The sequence below is a fragment of the Lonchura striata genome, chromosome 16 (assembly GCF_046129695.1).
Source record: "Lonchura striata isolate bLonStr1 chromosome 16, bLonStr1.mat, whole genome shotgun sequence".
Taxonomy (NCBI): domain Eukaryota; kingdom Metazoa; phylum Chordata; class Aves; order Passeriformes; family Estrildidae; genus Lonchura; species Lonchura striata.
In genome coordinates, this window is record NC_134618.1 from 5659444 (window position 1) to 5676055 (window position 16612).

The following is a 16612-nucleotide window of genomic DNA, read 5'->3' on the forward strand; positions in this document are numbered from 1 at the left end:
AACATGGCCACACAAGGAGCTGCTAAAGGATAACATAAAGATGAGGCTGGGTGCTCTAATAACCTTCCTCAGTGAGATATTGCAGTATCATTATGCAAACACATCTATAGCATGGCACTGCTTTAAGGTTTCAGAAACTGTGCAACTCTAATGAATACTTGAAAACAGGGAATTCAACTGCATCTATTCCATCTGAGAGAAAGATGAGAAGTGATTGCTAATGTACTTTACAAAGCGCTATATCTAGCGGATAATTTTTAACTCTTTCAGTGGATTAACTGCCACACTGAAAGAATTTTTTTAAAGTGTTTGCTTTCTCATCTCTTTAATCCTATTGTCAGTTTAAAATCATCCTGTGTGTGCTAATCACAATTATATAATAGGTTGAAGAGTCTGCTAAATTTGTGATGAAAATTGTGGCAGGTTCAAAATTCTGTGCTTTTTGGTTCTTTTGACTGCTGGTTGGCATTTTAATTATTCTGAATTCCTAGAGAGTCAGATAATTATATTCTTAATTCACATATGGCCTCTTATTTTATGCATTTTGTTAAGTATGTCCTTAGAAACAATGCTACTTTATCTCAAAATTATCCAGGCAAAGAGGACTGAGTTGACATCACCTGCAAAGCCATATAACATGGTTTTGGTTTTAAACAGTAAAGGAATAAGAAGTTGGGTTTTTTTTAAAAACATTAATAAACTTTTACCATGACAATCTACTTTGTTTTTTTTTTCTCTTTTTCCCCTATCTGATAGTTTAGAACAAATTGACAAAAAGACTTAGTTTGTATGTTTAGTGCAAATGTCACTATTTTAGTGAAACTGTAAATGTTTTTCTCTCTCTATCAAGTTGTCTATCGATCTGAAATACAGGTAACCTAAAGGCTTTGTGTGGCAACCTAATAACTAGTGAATCCTCCTGCCCGTGCAGCCTGTGACCAGCACTAAATAGATATTCTGAAGCTATAATATATTTTTTTCTCTCTAAAAATTGCACTTGAGATATGTCTGCTCACTTGCACCTCAATTAAATTGAACTCAGACATCTGTATTACAACTGAGCTCTCAGTTGTTAAACTTTGCTGCCTATTTAGAACTTATGAAGATAATTATTCTTATTTTTGTGTATCTACATTGGTATTCTGCCATGTGTAAGTTTTACAATTGGAGTTATGTCTTTCTTGGAAGTCTGTGAAAGGCATTACATTCTTCTCAAGATGGGTAAGCCAGTCGTTGTCACTAAATATTTATTTACCCTCATAGCCACAAGGATACTGGTTTTCTGTGGAGCTGATTGAATCATTTGGGGAAATCAGTGCTTTGGTAGTCATTTAAAATTGGCCATAATTTATTTGTGCAACTGCATCACTTGGCCAGTTTGTTTAGGATAAATAGATAAACTGTTTTCCACAGTGTGCTACACAAGTGCTGTACTACTTTTTCCAGGGTTAGAAACTTGAGTATTTACTCTGATATCTTTTACTTTACACATGTGTGTAATATTTTAAGAGTCAAGTGAGGAACTGATTTATTTAAAAAACGTTTATGCATGAAGGATGATTTACCTAAAAATATTTTGAGTTTAACTCTTGAAAATAAAGTTGAAAATAAATAAAGGACAGAGGCCTAGTTCGTGTTATAGATTAACTTTCAATAAGACATTCACTTGAAAAAGGCAACAGAAACTGAAGGATGCTTCTGAGTTAGTTGTTTAAAATAGTCTGAAATGATATGGACATTTTCTTTGTGAGATGGTTCTAACTATGGGAATCCAGAGTGACTTTTCAAAGAACATCACACCAAAGTGCCTGTGTCAGTGGCAGCACTGAACAGAGGGAGAACGTGGGGCTTTGCCTTGCAACTTTTCACTGCGTCACTGTAAGGACAGGGTCAGCTGGGAACGTGTGGATGCATTTGGGTGAGAATTTTCCTTAGTGTCAATATTTAAAGATACAGGAGAAGCGAAGTTGCATTTGTGGTGTGCCCTATCTTTTGGTAACATTTCATGGGGTTAGAAACAGCTCCACGCATGTATTTTCTCTTCTCCTTAATAAGACACATCAGTGCAAAACTGAATTTCTGACCACAAGTTAACATCAAATGGTAAACTGAAGTAATTTTTGCAGCAAAATATCGATCGCTGGTAAATTGGGATTTGGGATATATTAATGGAGGCTTAGCTCTGTTAACTGATGTTTTCCTGTGGTGTGTTTTCCTGGTCATTCGGTTGGGGTTTTCTGAGTGAAGTGACAAAAGAAACTTGTTTTGAAACATGACAGAATCTTCCATGTCACATTGTACAATGCTGCTGTCATTATTTTAAGATTGGTAATTTTTTTTTTTTTCTATTTAATGATGATAGATGTGCTTTGTTTTAAATAGTGAAGTGGTTTGTACAAAGGGTAATTCCTCTTAAATGGAGCAATTGCTCATAGTGGACATTCACAGATCGAAAACAATTGAACTGAAACTTCAATATCAACCTTTTCTGTCTTTAACAAAGTAGTTCATGGTATAGTTCTCATATCAGTGATTAAAAGAATCCACCATGAAAACAAAGCAGAAACCAACAAAACCTCCATCTCTACCTCAGCTATTCCATTACTGCTTACATGGTAAATTAGTGTAATTTTATTTGGGCCTTAAGCATTATGGCTATGGAGAAAAGCTGAATTCCCCTCTCAGTTACTTATGTCATGCTTCTGGATCTGATGATTTATAGGAGCCTGAAAGACTTTTTATCACATTGTTTCTTCATGGCTTAATTCAATGTTGATTTATTTGGTAGCAATTTCAACTGATGTAGTCAATAGCGTCAATAATGGAATAAGGATTAGAACAGATTATTTTTGTGCTAAAATTGTGTAAAAAAATTGAATGGATGAACAATTCAAACAGTTCCCGGATACAGTTTAACTTTTTTTAATAGCACATCAATTGCTGAATGCCACCATTGCAGTTACAGTTCTGAGTGTCTAGTTTTTGCATTTAATACTTCAGTGACTCTTCAAAGGTTCAGGTATGTCAGTTGAATTCAATAACTGATGTTTTATGGTGACACTGCTTAAACCAATCATGGGAACACTGTCTTTCTTTGCCTGGTCCATTTACAGTACTTACTCTGTGGCTCTCCTGTAAAATCAGTTAATCTGACCTTAGTTCTTGAAAATTTTCAGCATCTGTTATCTTATAAATTGGAGTCTTTGCACAATTTTGTTGCTCTCTCTGCTATTTCATGGCAATTTTCATGTGAGAACATACAACCTCTGCTTATGACTGCATGAGTGCAAAGAAGTCCACGGTACTAATGCTCACTCACCATCTGTTTTTCTTACAGCTGGGCCTTGAATAATTGTCCAGTAGCTGATGGACTGAGGGTAGGCAATATTTTCAGGCTTTTCTGATTCATTTAACCAGCTTCGCTGCCCCGAGAGAAACACAGTTCTTGTTTATTCATATGTGTAGGGTAAAAAGGCTGTGCTGTGTCAGACACATTATAGCACTGTGCTAAAACAAAAAAGGAGCTGCCATGCTACAAACCATGTCCTGTGGATGCGTTTGTACCTAAGGGGGCACTGTGGCACTCCGAGGGAATTTTAGTGCATGAATGGAGCAGACCTCAAAAGGTGGATGTGCAGCTGTTGCACCCAGGAGTGCTGCTAATGCGGATTTCAGGAATGATGTCTTGCTGTTTATCCTGATCAGGGTAAATAAGATCGTTTGGTATTCACCAACAAACTCGAGAGCTGGTATTTGTGACTCCACCTGTGACTGAAGCCCAATTTCCACGTTTTCATACCTTTTGTCTCCCAAGAGCTGCTCCGTTGTTTGGCAGAGGCTAATGAGAAGTGGCTTGGGGATCAAGTGCTGGAGCAGCTCTCATCCTGAGTAGGAGCTCCAGCCTTGTCAAACAAGGTCAGTCTCTTACAAAAGGAGAGGAGGTGCTTTAGTGAAGTACTCTCCTCTTTAAATACTAGAAGGAGGGGGAAATAAAGCCCCAACCAAAAAGAAGAAACCAACTCCAAAGACAAAACCCCCTCAAGAAACCAGAAGAATCTGTTAAGAAGGTTACCTGCTGCTTTGGACTGTAAGACAAGAGCAGTTGCAAAGGAGCTTCCGTGTGACAGGAGCAGGTGAATATTTTTGGCTTAGAACCACTATTTTTTTCTAAGTGACCTCTCTTAACATTTTAAAACACTTTATCTGAAAAGGAATGTCTGGATATTCTGTTGTGAGCTATTTGTAAGTTATCCTTATTCATTATATTTGCTAAACATGTATATGGATGGATACTTTCTGACAAAAATGATGTGGTATTTTATGCCAAGGAGAGTGTGTGGTGGTTATGTAAGCAGGGGTTTTTCTAAGGGCAGCCAATAGATATTTCAGTTTTAGATTTTTTTTTTTTACCATAGCAATTCAAAACTAGACTAAATTTTTTTTTTGGTGTTCAACATGTGTATTTGTGAGTTGGTAAATAAGTACAATGACCATGTTAATATTAATCCTGCTAAGAATATTTTTGAAGATTTTAATAGGTGGTATAAATGAAAGTGATAAAAATTGTGACACTGGAATTTATCACCTTGTTTTATAGAGTTAGAATAGTGTTGGTGGAAAGGAGAAGTCAACACCCTCCAAGAATCCTTCAAGCTTTCCTGCCTTTTAAAGGTGCATGTGCGATTGATTTATCAGTTTTAAAGTGTGATGTGTAGTGGAAGAGCTCTCCTGAGAACCTGCTGTCATTTCCTCGCTGGCATTGCTCATTTCCCTCAGAGTTGCCTAGTGCAGCACCATTGACTTCTTTTACATTTTGCTTCCCCTCCCACTCTGTCAGTGCAGCAGCCCAGTGAATTTAATTAGAGAAAATAGCATATCTAATGTCTGTGCTATCCTGACTGGTTGTACTTGGGCCTTTGGTCTTTTGCACTAGAGCAGGCTCCAGCTGTGGAGGGATCTCGCAGTGTTTTGATCCTGCTCTCTCTCGTTGTGTTGAACACAGGCAGAATCAAAATTAGACACTGTAGTAAGAACTGAAGTGTTCAGTGAATTATTTTTTGTTCACAGTGAGTCACCGATTTTTACTTTTTCCTCCAGATATGGAAAGAAATTCTGTGGTACTTCAAAATTGAAATACTTAAGATGTTCAGGTACTCATGAATAAGAATGCAAGTCTTTCATCTTAGATCATCTTTAAATTTACCTTTTAACCCTTTATTTCAAAATGCACCAGAAAGTGTTGCGCTTCCTAACTATAACGTCTTGAATATAATTTTTTTTTTTTGGTAACTGTACATTGGTCTTATACTGTCATCTCATATTTGTGGTTTGTGTATATACTTATAGTTCTAATATGCCTTGCCTCAATTCCTTACTGATTTGCAATAGTATTTATTATAATTATGATGTCGTTTTAAAGTTGACTTCTTTGGTTTTTGCTTCTCATAGCGTTTTGTTTTATAGCAATCGTCATTATCCCTTTGTGGACAGTAAGTCTTGTATATGTGAAATAGTTAATTACAGATATTGATTATGAGCATGAAGATTTATTTACAAACAAGGAAAGATAAGAAGTTTTAAAATACATGCTTATGATAAGCACAGTCTTTCATGAAGCAGTGTGAAATGTGTTTATTTGAAACAAGTTAAACATTGTAAAGGGAGGCAAAAGCAAGGTTAAAAGTTCTCCCTGAAAAGAAGATTTTGCTAAAAACAGAGCGAGTGTGAAAATCTGGGGTTGAAAATACTTAGGCAGTCCATATATTCCATGAGTGTCCCCTCCATAAGCTTTCTTCCTTGTCATGTAGCAGTCCTGTCTTTGGGATGTTACAAGGCTGCATGGCTCAATTAATGCTCTGTGGCAGGAGGAGGAAAAAAATGTCTCTGTCTTGTCAGAAGTGAAGTTATTTACTTTCAAAAGCTGACAGAATAGCACTGCAGGGGCTTCATTTATTTCCGTTCAGAATGTCATTATTGTGTAATGCAGAGGGACTCCTGCATGCATTGCAGGCTTATTCTTGTAATCTGGAGTCTGCTGGATGGCTGCAGAAGTGTAAAATGGCCCATTGGAATGTCTGTGTTATGACTTCAGCTTGCTCACTTTGCAAACAGCATTCCAAGTGCCTTAGATACTTATGGCTTAGATGGGATACATGTGTTTTTTGGGGGTGCTGATGCTGGATACCTTTGGAATTGATGCTGGATGCCTTTAGAATTGATGCTGGATGCCTTTGGAATTGTGCTCTGGCCTGGCTGGAGCATGGATTGGATCCTTGGTTACCTTTGCCATGTGTGTCATTTTCCCTGATGGGTAGCATATGGCTTGAGACTGCTTTTTCAGCATTGCTCAGTCTGTCATGCTCTTTGGTTTTCCCAAGTCGAGCCCCAAAAGGAATGTTTTAGCACAGAATGTTTCATCAAGATTACTTGCTATTTCATCTCAGAGTTTGGGAAAGCATTCAGCTTTGCAATTGTTGTATTGCACATACTTCAGGGGCAGGATAAGTAGTTTTGATATTCCCTACCCAAGTTCAGCACATCATGCTGCAAAAATACAGGAGCATTCAGAAACTGCAATTCCAAGGGGCTTGGTTTATTTTTTCCTTTGATACCATTTCTGCCAGGTTCACTTGCAATACCAGGCGTGGCATGTACACGTGCAATTGCCTGTTGCTCTTTGGAAAGCTTTTTGATACAGCAGAAATAAAAACAAACAGCAGAGTTCAGGAGTTCCTTTGCCCTTTTCCCTGCCTCTTCTTAAATAAATGCTCCAATAGAAGATTACTTAATTTAGAGAGGAGTCCCATTTTTCATGATAGTTATTTTTTTTTCCTTTTTAGGGGTAAACCCTCTTCAATTGGATTTTTTTTCTTTTTTTTTTTTTAAGTTGAGAGTGGTAAACTAAAAATTATTAAAATGCCAAATTAATTTGTCAGTACTGGATTTTATTTGCACACAACCTGCCTTTAAATGAAGGGAAAAGGATTCTGCTTCTAAATGGGCTTGCTTGCTCCTTTCCTGCTTTTCTCTTCCTTTTATTTGCAGACATAAAATCCAATAAATTTCTATTGCAGTTGCTGGGCATGGGGGAGAAAAAGGAGAGGAAAAGTACAAAGCTATTGGGAAGCGTCAAACACGGCGGATGATGAAGTACATTTCATAGCAGCCAATTCCAAGCCCAAAATCCCTGTTGTGCAGGAAGGCTTCCCAGCTCACACAGGAAATTCAGCCATTGCACGGCAGAGTATTAATGATTTATACACCCCGCACCACTGCTTTTGTTCCCTCGCAGAGCCGGGCTCTGTTAATAAAGGAATTTCAGGGAAAAGGGTCCTGGCATGCTGAGTTGTTTTGCTCAGTGCAGTGGACGCTGCCTCATAAATCAAAGGAATTTAGTGCTTTACAACCTTTCAGAGCTGCTGAGGGTGGTTGTTGTTTTTGTTTTTTTTTTCTTTTTTTAATCTGATACACCTAGGAATATTTTCATTTCTTTTCTATAAAGAATGAATGAACTACTGGATGAGATCTATCTCAGCTGTTTTAGGGTTGATTGGTTTGCTTCACAGTGGCATTATACTTCCATTTGTTTTCCATTTGGATTTATGCTTTATAGTGTTGTCTATGGAAGGAGACTAGCATGGTCTTATTACTATAAAGAGATGCAGATCACATTATATTCTGTCTTGTTTCTTAGAAATAACTAAATTAAATATAAAGGCAAAACGCATTTGCAGTAAGGAAAGCAGTTTTATATTTTTTACCTAAAATAAAAGCAAATAATAACACTTATTTAATATTATAATTTTAAGGGTTTTTTTGTTTTTATTAACAAAAATAAGCTTCCGTTTCCTCTACAATACATGTGACTGATAATTTTTGAAGTTGCTTTTTCTGCCTGGAAACTTTGTTTCTTAATAGCAACTGCAGGATTAGGTACTTAATTTTGTATTGATTTGCGTAATTACCCTATTCAAATAGTAGAACAATACTGATATTATGAAAGAAAATATGTATCTACATTTGATTATAGAAATGAAGATAAGGATGCTTTTTAAAAATCTCTGAAATTTTGATGTGAACTAGAGTATTGAATATTGTCCTAGCAGAAAACCACTTGGCTGGATAGTTTTGGAACCTAATCTTTGCTTTCCGTTGCCTCTTTAAAAGCAAGATGGGAGAGGGGACAGGAAATAATTGCAGGGAATTGTTTTGCAATCAAAGGGAACCTGGTTTTCCAGAGGCATCTGAAGACTCTTACACAGCAGGCACGATGTGTTTGAACCTGTTTGGGTCGTTCAGAGTCATAAATTCAGGTACCAAACGCAGCTGTCCTGTCCTGTATGGTCACAGTAGAAAAGGTGATTCCCTCTGAGCTTTGTGGAAGCCAACGGTGTGGGGAAGTATTGCAGAAGTTACAGCTCCTTTATAATGCCAGGAATTCTTTGTAGCTTTTATGATCTGCAGGCAAATCTATACCTTCTTCTCTGTTTTCCTCCCTGGTTTAAATATCGCAGATTAATATAAGGCAGGTGCCCAGTAAATGAGGTTTATTATGTTTCTAGAGCAGCACTGCTGTATTTGTTTGTCCTCCATTATTTGGGTGCGTGAGTGTTTCATTGTATTTAATTATGTCTGTGAGGCACAAGACAACAGTCAACATCTGCTCTATTGTTGCCGTGGTTTACAGATAGCTTTGATGGGTTATTAAACAATCTATTTTTCAAACAGCAAACAGGGAAATAAGCTGCACCCATATTATGTAATTTTGTAAAGGTACATTATGTAATTAGTCCTCTACTATTTACACACTAATCTTTTATTTTGGTTGAATATGTGCTGTTCCATTTTTAAAAAGTGATGGTCCTCAGCAGTTTTTATTTAATGGTGAATTTCTAGTTTCTCTATGGCTTGAGTTGATTTTCTCACTACTAATTTGATTTCACCATATGTTTTATATTGAAATAATGTCTGAGTTGTGAATGCTAATACAGAAATTAGAAATGTGCATTAACTTTCATTTATTACTGAAACAGCTACTGACAAACTATTACTACAGAGGCATCATTAGGTATCTTGAACTATTTTTGAGCAAGGGTTTATGCTGTTACCAAGGCATCAGCTGGGGAAGGCAAGGTTCAAACTGCTTTGACTCTTAGATCTGACTCGGGGCAGAGCATCCCTCAGTGCTCCCTGGGCAAGGCAAGTTGTGCTGTACAGGCAGGGAGATGTCTCTGTAGAACTTGACTCTTGTACAAATGGATTCCCTGATGGAAAAGTGCTTGTGTGCTAATCTGCTTTTGATTTTGTTTTGATTTAATGTACCTGTCAACTGTTTGAAGTTTCTTTATGTAACACTGGTATCCACGATACTGTATCTGGATGCATTAAGGCAAATCACTGAAAGATTGCAACTACCCAGCATGTGATTTGTTTTTGCCTCAAAATAAAATGTAGAAGAAAATGTTCCAGACACAAATGATGAACAGATCCTAAAATTAGACTTTCTGTAGCTTTTATCATTGCAGAAAGTCACCTATTAAAAATGTTTGAGAACATGAGTCTGTAATATTTTCACGGCTCCTGAGCTGTTACTGCCCACAGTTCTAGAGCTTGCTGGGGTTGCTGCTGACAGCAGGACTTCTGAGGCTTTGGAAATGTTGTTAATCCAATGAGCCTGACTTAGGAATGCAAGTTTTCCATTGAAACAAGGTAGTTCAAAATCCTTTGTGCATGGACTCTGCTCTGGTGATAATCCACCTGGAGTTCTGCATCCAGCTCTGGCTCAGACTGCCCTGAGAGGTTGTGGAGTCTCCGTCACTGGGGATATTCCAGAAGAATCTGGACACTCTCCTGTGCTCTGGGGTGGCCCTGCTGGAACACGGGGGTGGCACCAGATGTCCCAGTGTGGTCCAGTCCAGCCTGACCCATTCTGGGACATGTTGGAGCCAGTGCAGGGGTGGCACTGAGATGATCATGTCAGCGTTCAGGAACACACAGAATCACAGGATATGATTCTCTGCAGGTGCTTTTATTGAGAGCTCTGGGAATCAGGGGTACAGACCCAAATCTGACTCCCACATGGCTTTCGAGCTGAACGTATTTTATTTTCTATCCTTATATAACTTACATATTCATTATTAGACTTATATTGTTCTATTGTATACATTGACATGAGTTTCTCGTGATCTGTCTTAGGTCCCTGACCACAGTTTCTCATGATTATTCTTACGATTAAACAGTAATTATATTTAATTACTAAACAATCATCACATCTAACAATTATATCATTTATCATGTACTAGCTACACAGGTGCAGTTCTAGTAAGATACAAAGTCTTCCTGTACCTAGGGTATTTATTTTCTTTTCAGGGCCTACTAAGCTTAATTTTCCTTTTAACCCTAAATCCCCATGATTTTAAACCCTTTTACTATCAATCAGTGGGATGAAGCACTTCTCCTGTGAGGAAAGGCTGAGAGCACTGGCATTGCTCAGCCAGGAGAGAAGGCTTTGGGGTGCTCTGGCTGTGGCCTTCCAGTGCCTGAAGGGAGTCTACAAGACAGATGGACAGAGATTTTTTGTAAGAGCATGGAGTAACAGGACAAGGGAGATTATTTTAAACTGAGAGTAGGTTTACAGGAAGAAACTTTAACTGTGAGGTTTGTGAGACACTGGCATAGGTTGGCCAGAGATGCTGTGGATGCCCCTGCCCTGGAAGATTTCAAGGTCAGGCTGATGGAGCTCTAGCAAACCTCCTTTAATGGAAGGTGTCCCTATCCAGGGCAGGAGCATTGAAACGGGATGATTCTTAAGGTCTCTTCCAAGCCAAATCATTCAATGATTCTAGGAACTAAACTGTCCTTTTTATGTATATAAAGAAATTAATTCAAAGGAAAAAAATGTGTAAAAAGCATGGTTATTTGGAAAGTTATGCATACCAACAGTTAGGAGTGGTGTTTTAGGTGCTTGTTGAAATGTCATTTTACAAAATAGCCATCATTTTTAGCATAGAATGTAGATTCTCCACTGTTTTGTGGTTTTGTTTTTTTTAATGCAAGCACTTGCTAGAAATACTTTGTAATGTTCCTCTCACATACCTGGAGTCTAAACAGGAGTTTCAGATCTATCCCTTCAAGTGTCAGTAGATGCTCCTCAATGGATGTGGCTAACTACTCTTGCAGTTTTGACAGATGGAAACTCAAACAGGGTTTCTAATGACAGTTTTCTAAGAATGAAGGAACACCAGGGCACTGCTCTTTGTAGAGAACTTTGTTTTCAAGGTGTTTCCAGAAACCCCTTGAAACAGAAACTTGGGACGGAGTGAGGATTTATTTAATTTTTTATTTTCTGTAAAGTCTATTATGAAGTTTGGTGGGGTGTGTCTCTTGGGAGGTGCTCATTAAAACAAACAGTTGCGTTTGTCTGCAACCAAACAACCCAGGCAGGTGTTTCCAGACGGCTGCATGGGAATGGAGCATTCCTGGGCCCTTTTTCTGGCATGCTATGCAGACATGAATTTTCCTGGGTGAGGAAAGCAGGACCAGAATTTCTACTGGAGTAGATTAGTTTATTGACTACTGCTGAGAGTGTTAGCCTTGGCTTTGCTGTGAAATTAATGCATCACACAGTGAATGTGCAATTTCTCTCAGCATATTCTTGGATATTTTGCTCAAGAATAGCTTTAAATGTTTATTCACATTAAAATTGTACAAGTCGTGTGTGCCCATTTCCAGAAGAAAATGAATTTTGCTACTGCTTTATAAAAACTCCAAGGGAAAGCTATTTTCAGCTTGAATAAGGAAGCTGTTACAGCAGGCAGTGTCTGATCTGTGAGAATGATGGACACTGCTTACTCTCAGAGCTTCATGAGGAGTTAGGGCTGGGGAGCACAAAATATTTCAGTATTTTCTTCATGTGATCCTAAAGGGCTAATTAGGGCTGAAGGGTTGAGGATAAATCTGGAAATTTAGCTCTTTGACCACGAACAACCAAATAGATCAGTGGAAAAACACAAATATTGTTAGGCAGTAGTACCAGATCCCACCAGCATCCAAGAAGGGAGGCTGTGAAGGATACCTAACGATAAAAAAAAATGTAAAAATATAATTATAAAAACCTTTGAAAATAGTTTCTGTAAGAATCCATTACTCCCAGTTTTCTCATTAATTACCCTGAAATCTGACAGTTCTGATGAAGCAGCTATATTCAGTGCTTTTCTGTTGGTGTAATTCAAGAGAGATGTTCCAATAATAGCATTTATAATCCAGATGTGCAAAAGTCAGCTCTGTCTTATGAAACTCTTGAACGGTTCATGTTTGTTGAGCAGAGGAAGATTACGTTTCTTCATTTGTGTTCCTGGTGTTGAGCCACATATATTTTGTTGATTTAGCTCTTTACTAAATAGTATCAGATGTTTCATTTCTTCTGGTTAGGAACAAATCACTATTGAAAAACTTTTGAAAGAAGGTAAGATGCTCTCAGTCAAAGAGTTTGAGTTCAGTTTTTGGTGTCCAAGTCCCCAATCTTGAACTGCAGAAAAGAATTGACAACTTCAGAGGTCTTAGAAGGGGACTACTAATTCTTTGTTTTATTTCTTGCAGCAATAAAAATCTTACTAATGTCCACCTAATATCCTGAGTATTCACTAAAGCAACAATTTCAGTAAAAATAGAAATAATCCTCTTATGTTGTCCTTCTCTGCACAAATTTATCCCAGTACTTTTCTGGTCCCTTCCAAGGGCGCTTGCACAGGTTGATTAAAACCTAAATGAAGGTGAGATTAAAAAGGCCATTCTTTCTCTATTTGCTTCTAATATCAAGTGGAATTGACAAAAAATAAAAAAGTGGATGGCAGGAAAGGTTTTTACCATCTGGCACTCACACAGCAGTGTTCTGGTTTTCTGATCTTAGGTGCTTTCTCTCCTCTTCTGATATTCTGAGCATGATCCCCCCAGCTTTACATTGCTCTGAGAAAGTTGTGAGAGATATCATTAGAAATCAAGTTTTCCCATGAATTCAGTATCCTCTGTGATTGCTGAAGAATACATAGGACTGGAATGTGTAATGAATAAGTAAAATATTTTTAATAGGTCTTAAGGGAAAGAAGAAAAGTAAACACATGCTGTGATTCTTTCAGGTGAGAGCTATTTACTGTGTTACCAGGAGGATTTCTTGAAGCTTAATTCAGGGAATTTTGTTCTTCTAAATTAATTCATCTGTGGGTGGTGACTGCAGAGTACCAGAGCAATCCCACTGATGCTGATCTGGCTTCAGTCACAGACCCTCAGACTGGGGCAGAAGGGATGTGACCCTTCTCAGGGAGAGGCAGGTTTTAGCTTGACCTGGATAGGCCAAGTGGCAGAGCCCACACTGAGTTTAGGAGTGGGATAAGTGTGTCTCCAAACATCTGTGTGAGGCTGAATTAACTTCAGACATTAAGTAGCAATGAAGTTGAAAAAGCTTTCTTAACTTTTTGCCATTCAGCTTTGGAGGCAAATTTCCTATCAGCTGAGTTTACTAATGCTTTCAGCCAACTCCTGCCTGCCTTAGATGCTCCTTGTTTGTAGCTCTTGGCTAAACTTTAGTACTTAAACTATTGCCAGTGTCTTGAGTAGAGCTGAGTTATGGCTTACATTACATCTAATGCCTTCAAGTCTTGGTATTTTATCTCTTGAAAATATGAAACTTGTAGTAGTGAACAGAAATTCCCTCTGATCCCTTTAAAGACCTATAGGGTCTTTATTATTTAGGGGTTTGCATTGGTTGTTTCCCCAAAGCACCCTGCTCACTTAGGATATCTACCCTCTGCTGGTTTCTGCAATCAAACCATAGCACTTGGCATGGTAGGGTGCTTGAATGATGTATTTATACAGGCAGGAGGCAGGGTTTAATACCATCTCATGATTCACTGTGCAGTCCTATTAATATGAGCTTGACTCGGGGGAATAAGTAGCTGTTACTTGTCAGCAAATCCTTGGTGTATTAAGGGGGTGAAGTTGTACTGAAAGATCCTCACAGTGATACTCTGCTGTTCCCAAGGGAAGTAAATGAAAACTGTACTTTGATGAATAATGAATGTTCTAATTGGGGTCAAGAAGAAGTCATAGCTTCCTGTGATACAGTAGTTAGAGTAGCCTGACTACAGCAATAAAAAAAAGTCTGTTTGACCAGATTTGGCAATAAAAGTATGTGACTGTCATCTTTGTCATCTGCACACAACTAAAGCCTGGGATGTGACAGTGACAGGCAGGTGGTTGATCTCTTGTACAGCACAGGTGCATTCCTGAGATCCTCTTTGAGGTATTGGTTGGTGCCCATAAGAATATGGCCAAGAACAGGTACTGAGACTGGTTGAGTGCTCAGATATGGCCCAAAATCCTGTGTGGAATGGATGAAGAGCTCTGATGGCATGGCTTGGGTATATCACTAGGATTTTATAAGAGTGGGTATTGGTTAGAGTCACTCTGTTCCTGACTTGCAAGGAAAAATGTTTTTGTTGCTGCTGGGCTGTATTTGCAAATGAATATACCCTAAGGGGGAGATTACAGCCTGTTCTTACATGCTGACAAAATACATGCAAAAAGACGTATTTCTTGGTCACCCTGTATTCAGCACACAAAAGAGAAGAATAAATGAACAAGATTAAGGAAGATATATGCAGGTATGATTCTACTACGTGTTTTGTGAAATTATTATACATACAACTTGAGACTTTATTAAAGATGCATGTGATACTGCTTATCATTTGTGGAGGATGTACATAATTTTTAGTAGTTAGTCTGTGTAACTGCATGATATCAAACAAGCATGAGATCTTGAAAGTGTTCTATGTTTCATACAAAATTTTCTAAGCTGCTTAACTTCTCATGGATTGGAGGCTAATCTCAGCTGGTTTAGAAAATGCAGATAATCTAAAGAGCAGAGTAGAGAAAGATATCTGAAGTAGCCTGGAGAAGGGAGAGGGGAGAGAGTGTTCTCAAAAGGGCCAACAGGGAAAATTCAAGTGATTTGGGACATCTATCCAGCTGATAAGAGTTATGTAATAAAAGCCAGCATGGAGCTCTGCAAGAGAAGGAAAACAATGTGGTGCTCACTAAGGCAGAAGAAACAAAGTGCAGAACTTTGTAACACATCTTCAGTGCTGTGAATAAATTGTGATGTCTGTGTGTCAAAATCAACTCTTGGTACTTAAAGCAACAGTATTTTCCTACAGTTTTACAGCTCATTTTCTGGGTGATCCAGGACAATTGGAGGCATGCAGAGAAGCTTCCTTCACAGAGCTGTGCGGGCCTGTGGAGGTGTGTTCCACCACTTTTTGTAGCTTTAGGAGACTTTACTGTGTGGCAAATCTTTAACTTCTACAAACAGCAGAAGTTACAACAAGCACAGTTCAATGTCATCCTTTTTCCAAGTGCAGAGCACAGCACATGAAATAACTGAAATTTTCACATCCATCCTGCTTTAATTTTGACACAAATACTGGGATAACAATGTGGTTGTGATCCAGAATCTTTCTAACTGGTATGTTAGTGCAGCTAAGTTATAAGACACTGATACCTATTTGATTGTTTTTTTTCCAGAGAGTAGCTGTTCACAGATTGTTCTTGGCTTTTGTGCCTTGATATGTGGAGCTGATGACAGATCCTTAAGTTTCTGTGGTAGCCCAAGGCAAGTCCAGGCACAGAGGGATCCCTTAACTCCAGTTTTAACCTGCTGCTTCTCTCTAGCATACATTTATCACCTATGTAAGTGAATGTGTCTTGCGACTCACTGAAGGGTAAATCACTCTCCCTGCTGTCAGGGGACAAGTTCTTATCTTTTAGCAATCCAGTCTAAGCAGAGAGTGAGGGTTTCTAAGACGTAGAAGAGGGCAAGCCTTGCCTTCTTGTCTTTAAGGGTTCTGGAAAAAGCGAAGCTAAGTATATGTTTACCTTTTACACGTGTGTGTGTGTGTGTGTGTGTGTGTGTGTTCTTTTATATTGCTATCATTGTGGTGATCTCCTTGTACCTGATTCAATTCTCTTCAAAGGAATTTATAATCAGAGTTGGATACAAATTAGGGTAGACCTGCAGAGGAACAGGGACATTGGTCATCATACCACTGGACAGTCAGTTCATCCCCCAGTCAATGTTTTTGTGTGATTCTGGCGAGAGGAGGTTTTATGGACTGAAAGAAAATGTTCATAGGTGTTTAGAGAAGGTCTTAGCTGGTAGCAAGCAATGTCAGGAGAAAGCATCAATGCCATTTGGAGTTTGGTTAGGAGATAAAGGAGCACATATTAATGGCAAGACAAAGGATATTCATCTTTGATTTGTTGACAGTAATACCTTTGGTAGGAATAGGCTAAACTGAGACTCTGAAGGGGATGACAAATGCTGGATAAAGGTAATAAAAGGATTTGTTTTGGGGCAGTGCAGGTAGAGGAAAAAATGGTCTTTATGGGAGCATTCCAAAAGAAATGCAAAGTAAACAGGACATTCTTTAGCCAGTGAGATACTGCAGCAGCCCATGGCTCAGACCGCAGCACTGACAATAAGAAAGGAAGGTGAAACCAGAGGGGAAGGATTGGCTGAAAAACCAACATTTACTGAAATATTGTGCTTCAAGTGTTGCAA

General features: G+C 38.4%; 1 protein-coding gene across 50 annotated transcripts in view; it reads left to right on the forward strand.

Annotated features, from left to right (window-relative positions):
• RBFOX1 (RNA binding fox-1 homolog 1) overlaps positions 1-16612 on the forward strand; it is a 1167105-nt gene that overhangs the window by 903803 nt on the left and 246690 nt on the right. The window contains exon 10 of one of the 50 annotated variants that reach the window (XM_077786836.1): positions 14440-14448. The exons of the other annotated variants lie outside the window; for them this stretch is intronic. Coding sequence (XP_077642962.1) covers positions 14440-14448 — 9 coding nt within the window. The remainder of the gene's footprint in view (positions 1-14439; positions 14449-16612) is intronic. 50 annotated transcript variants of the gene reach the window in all.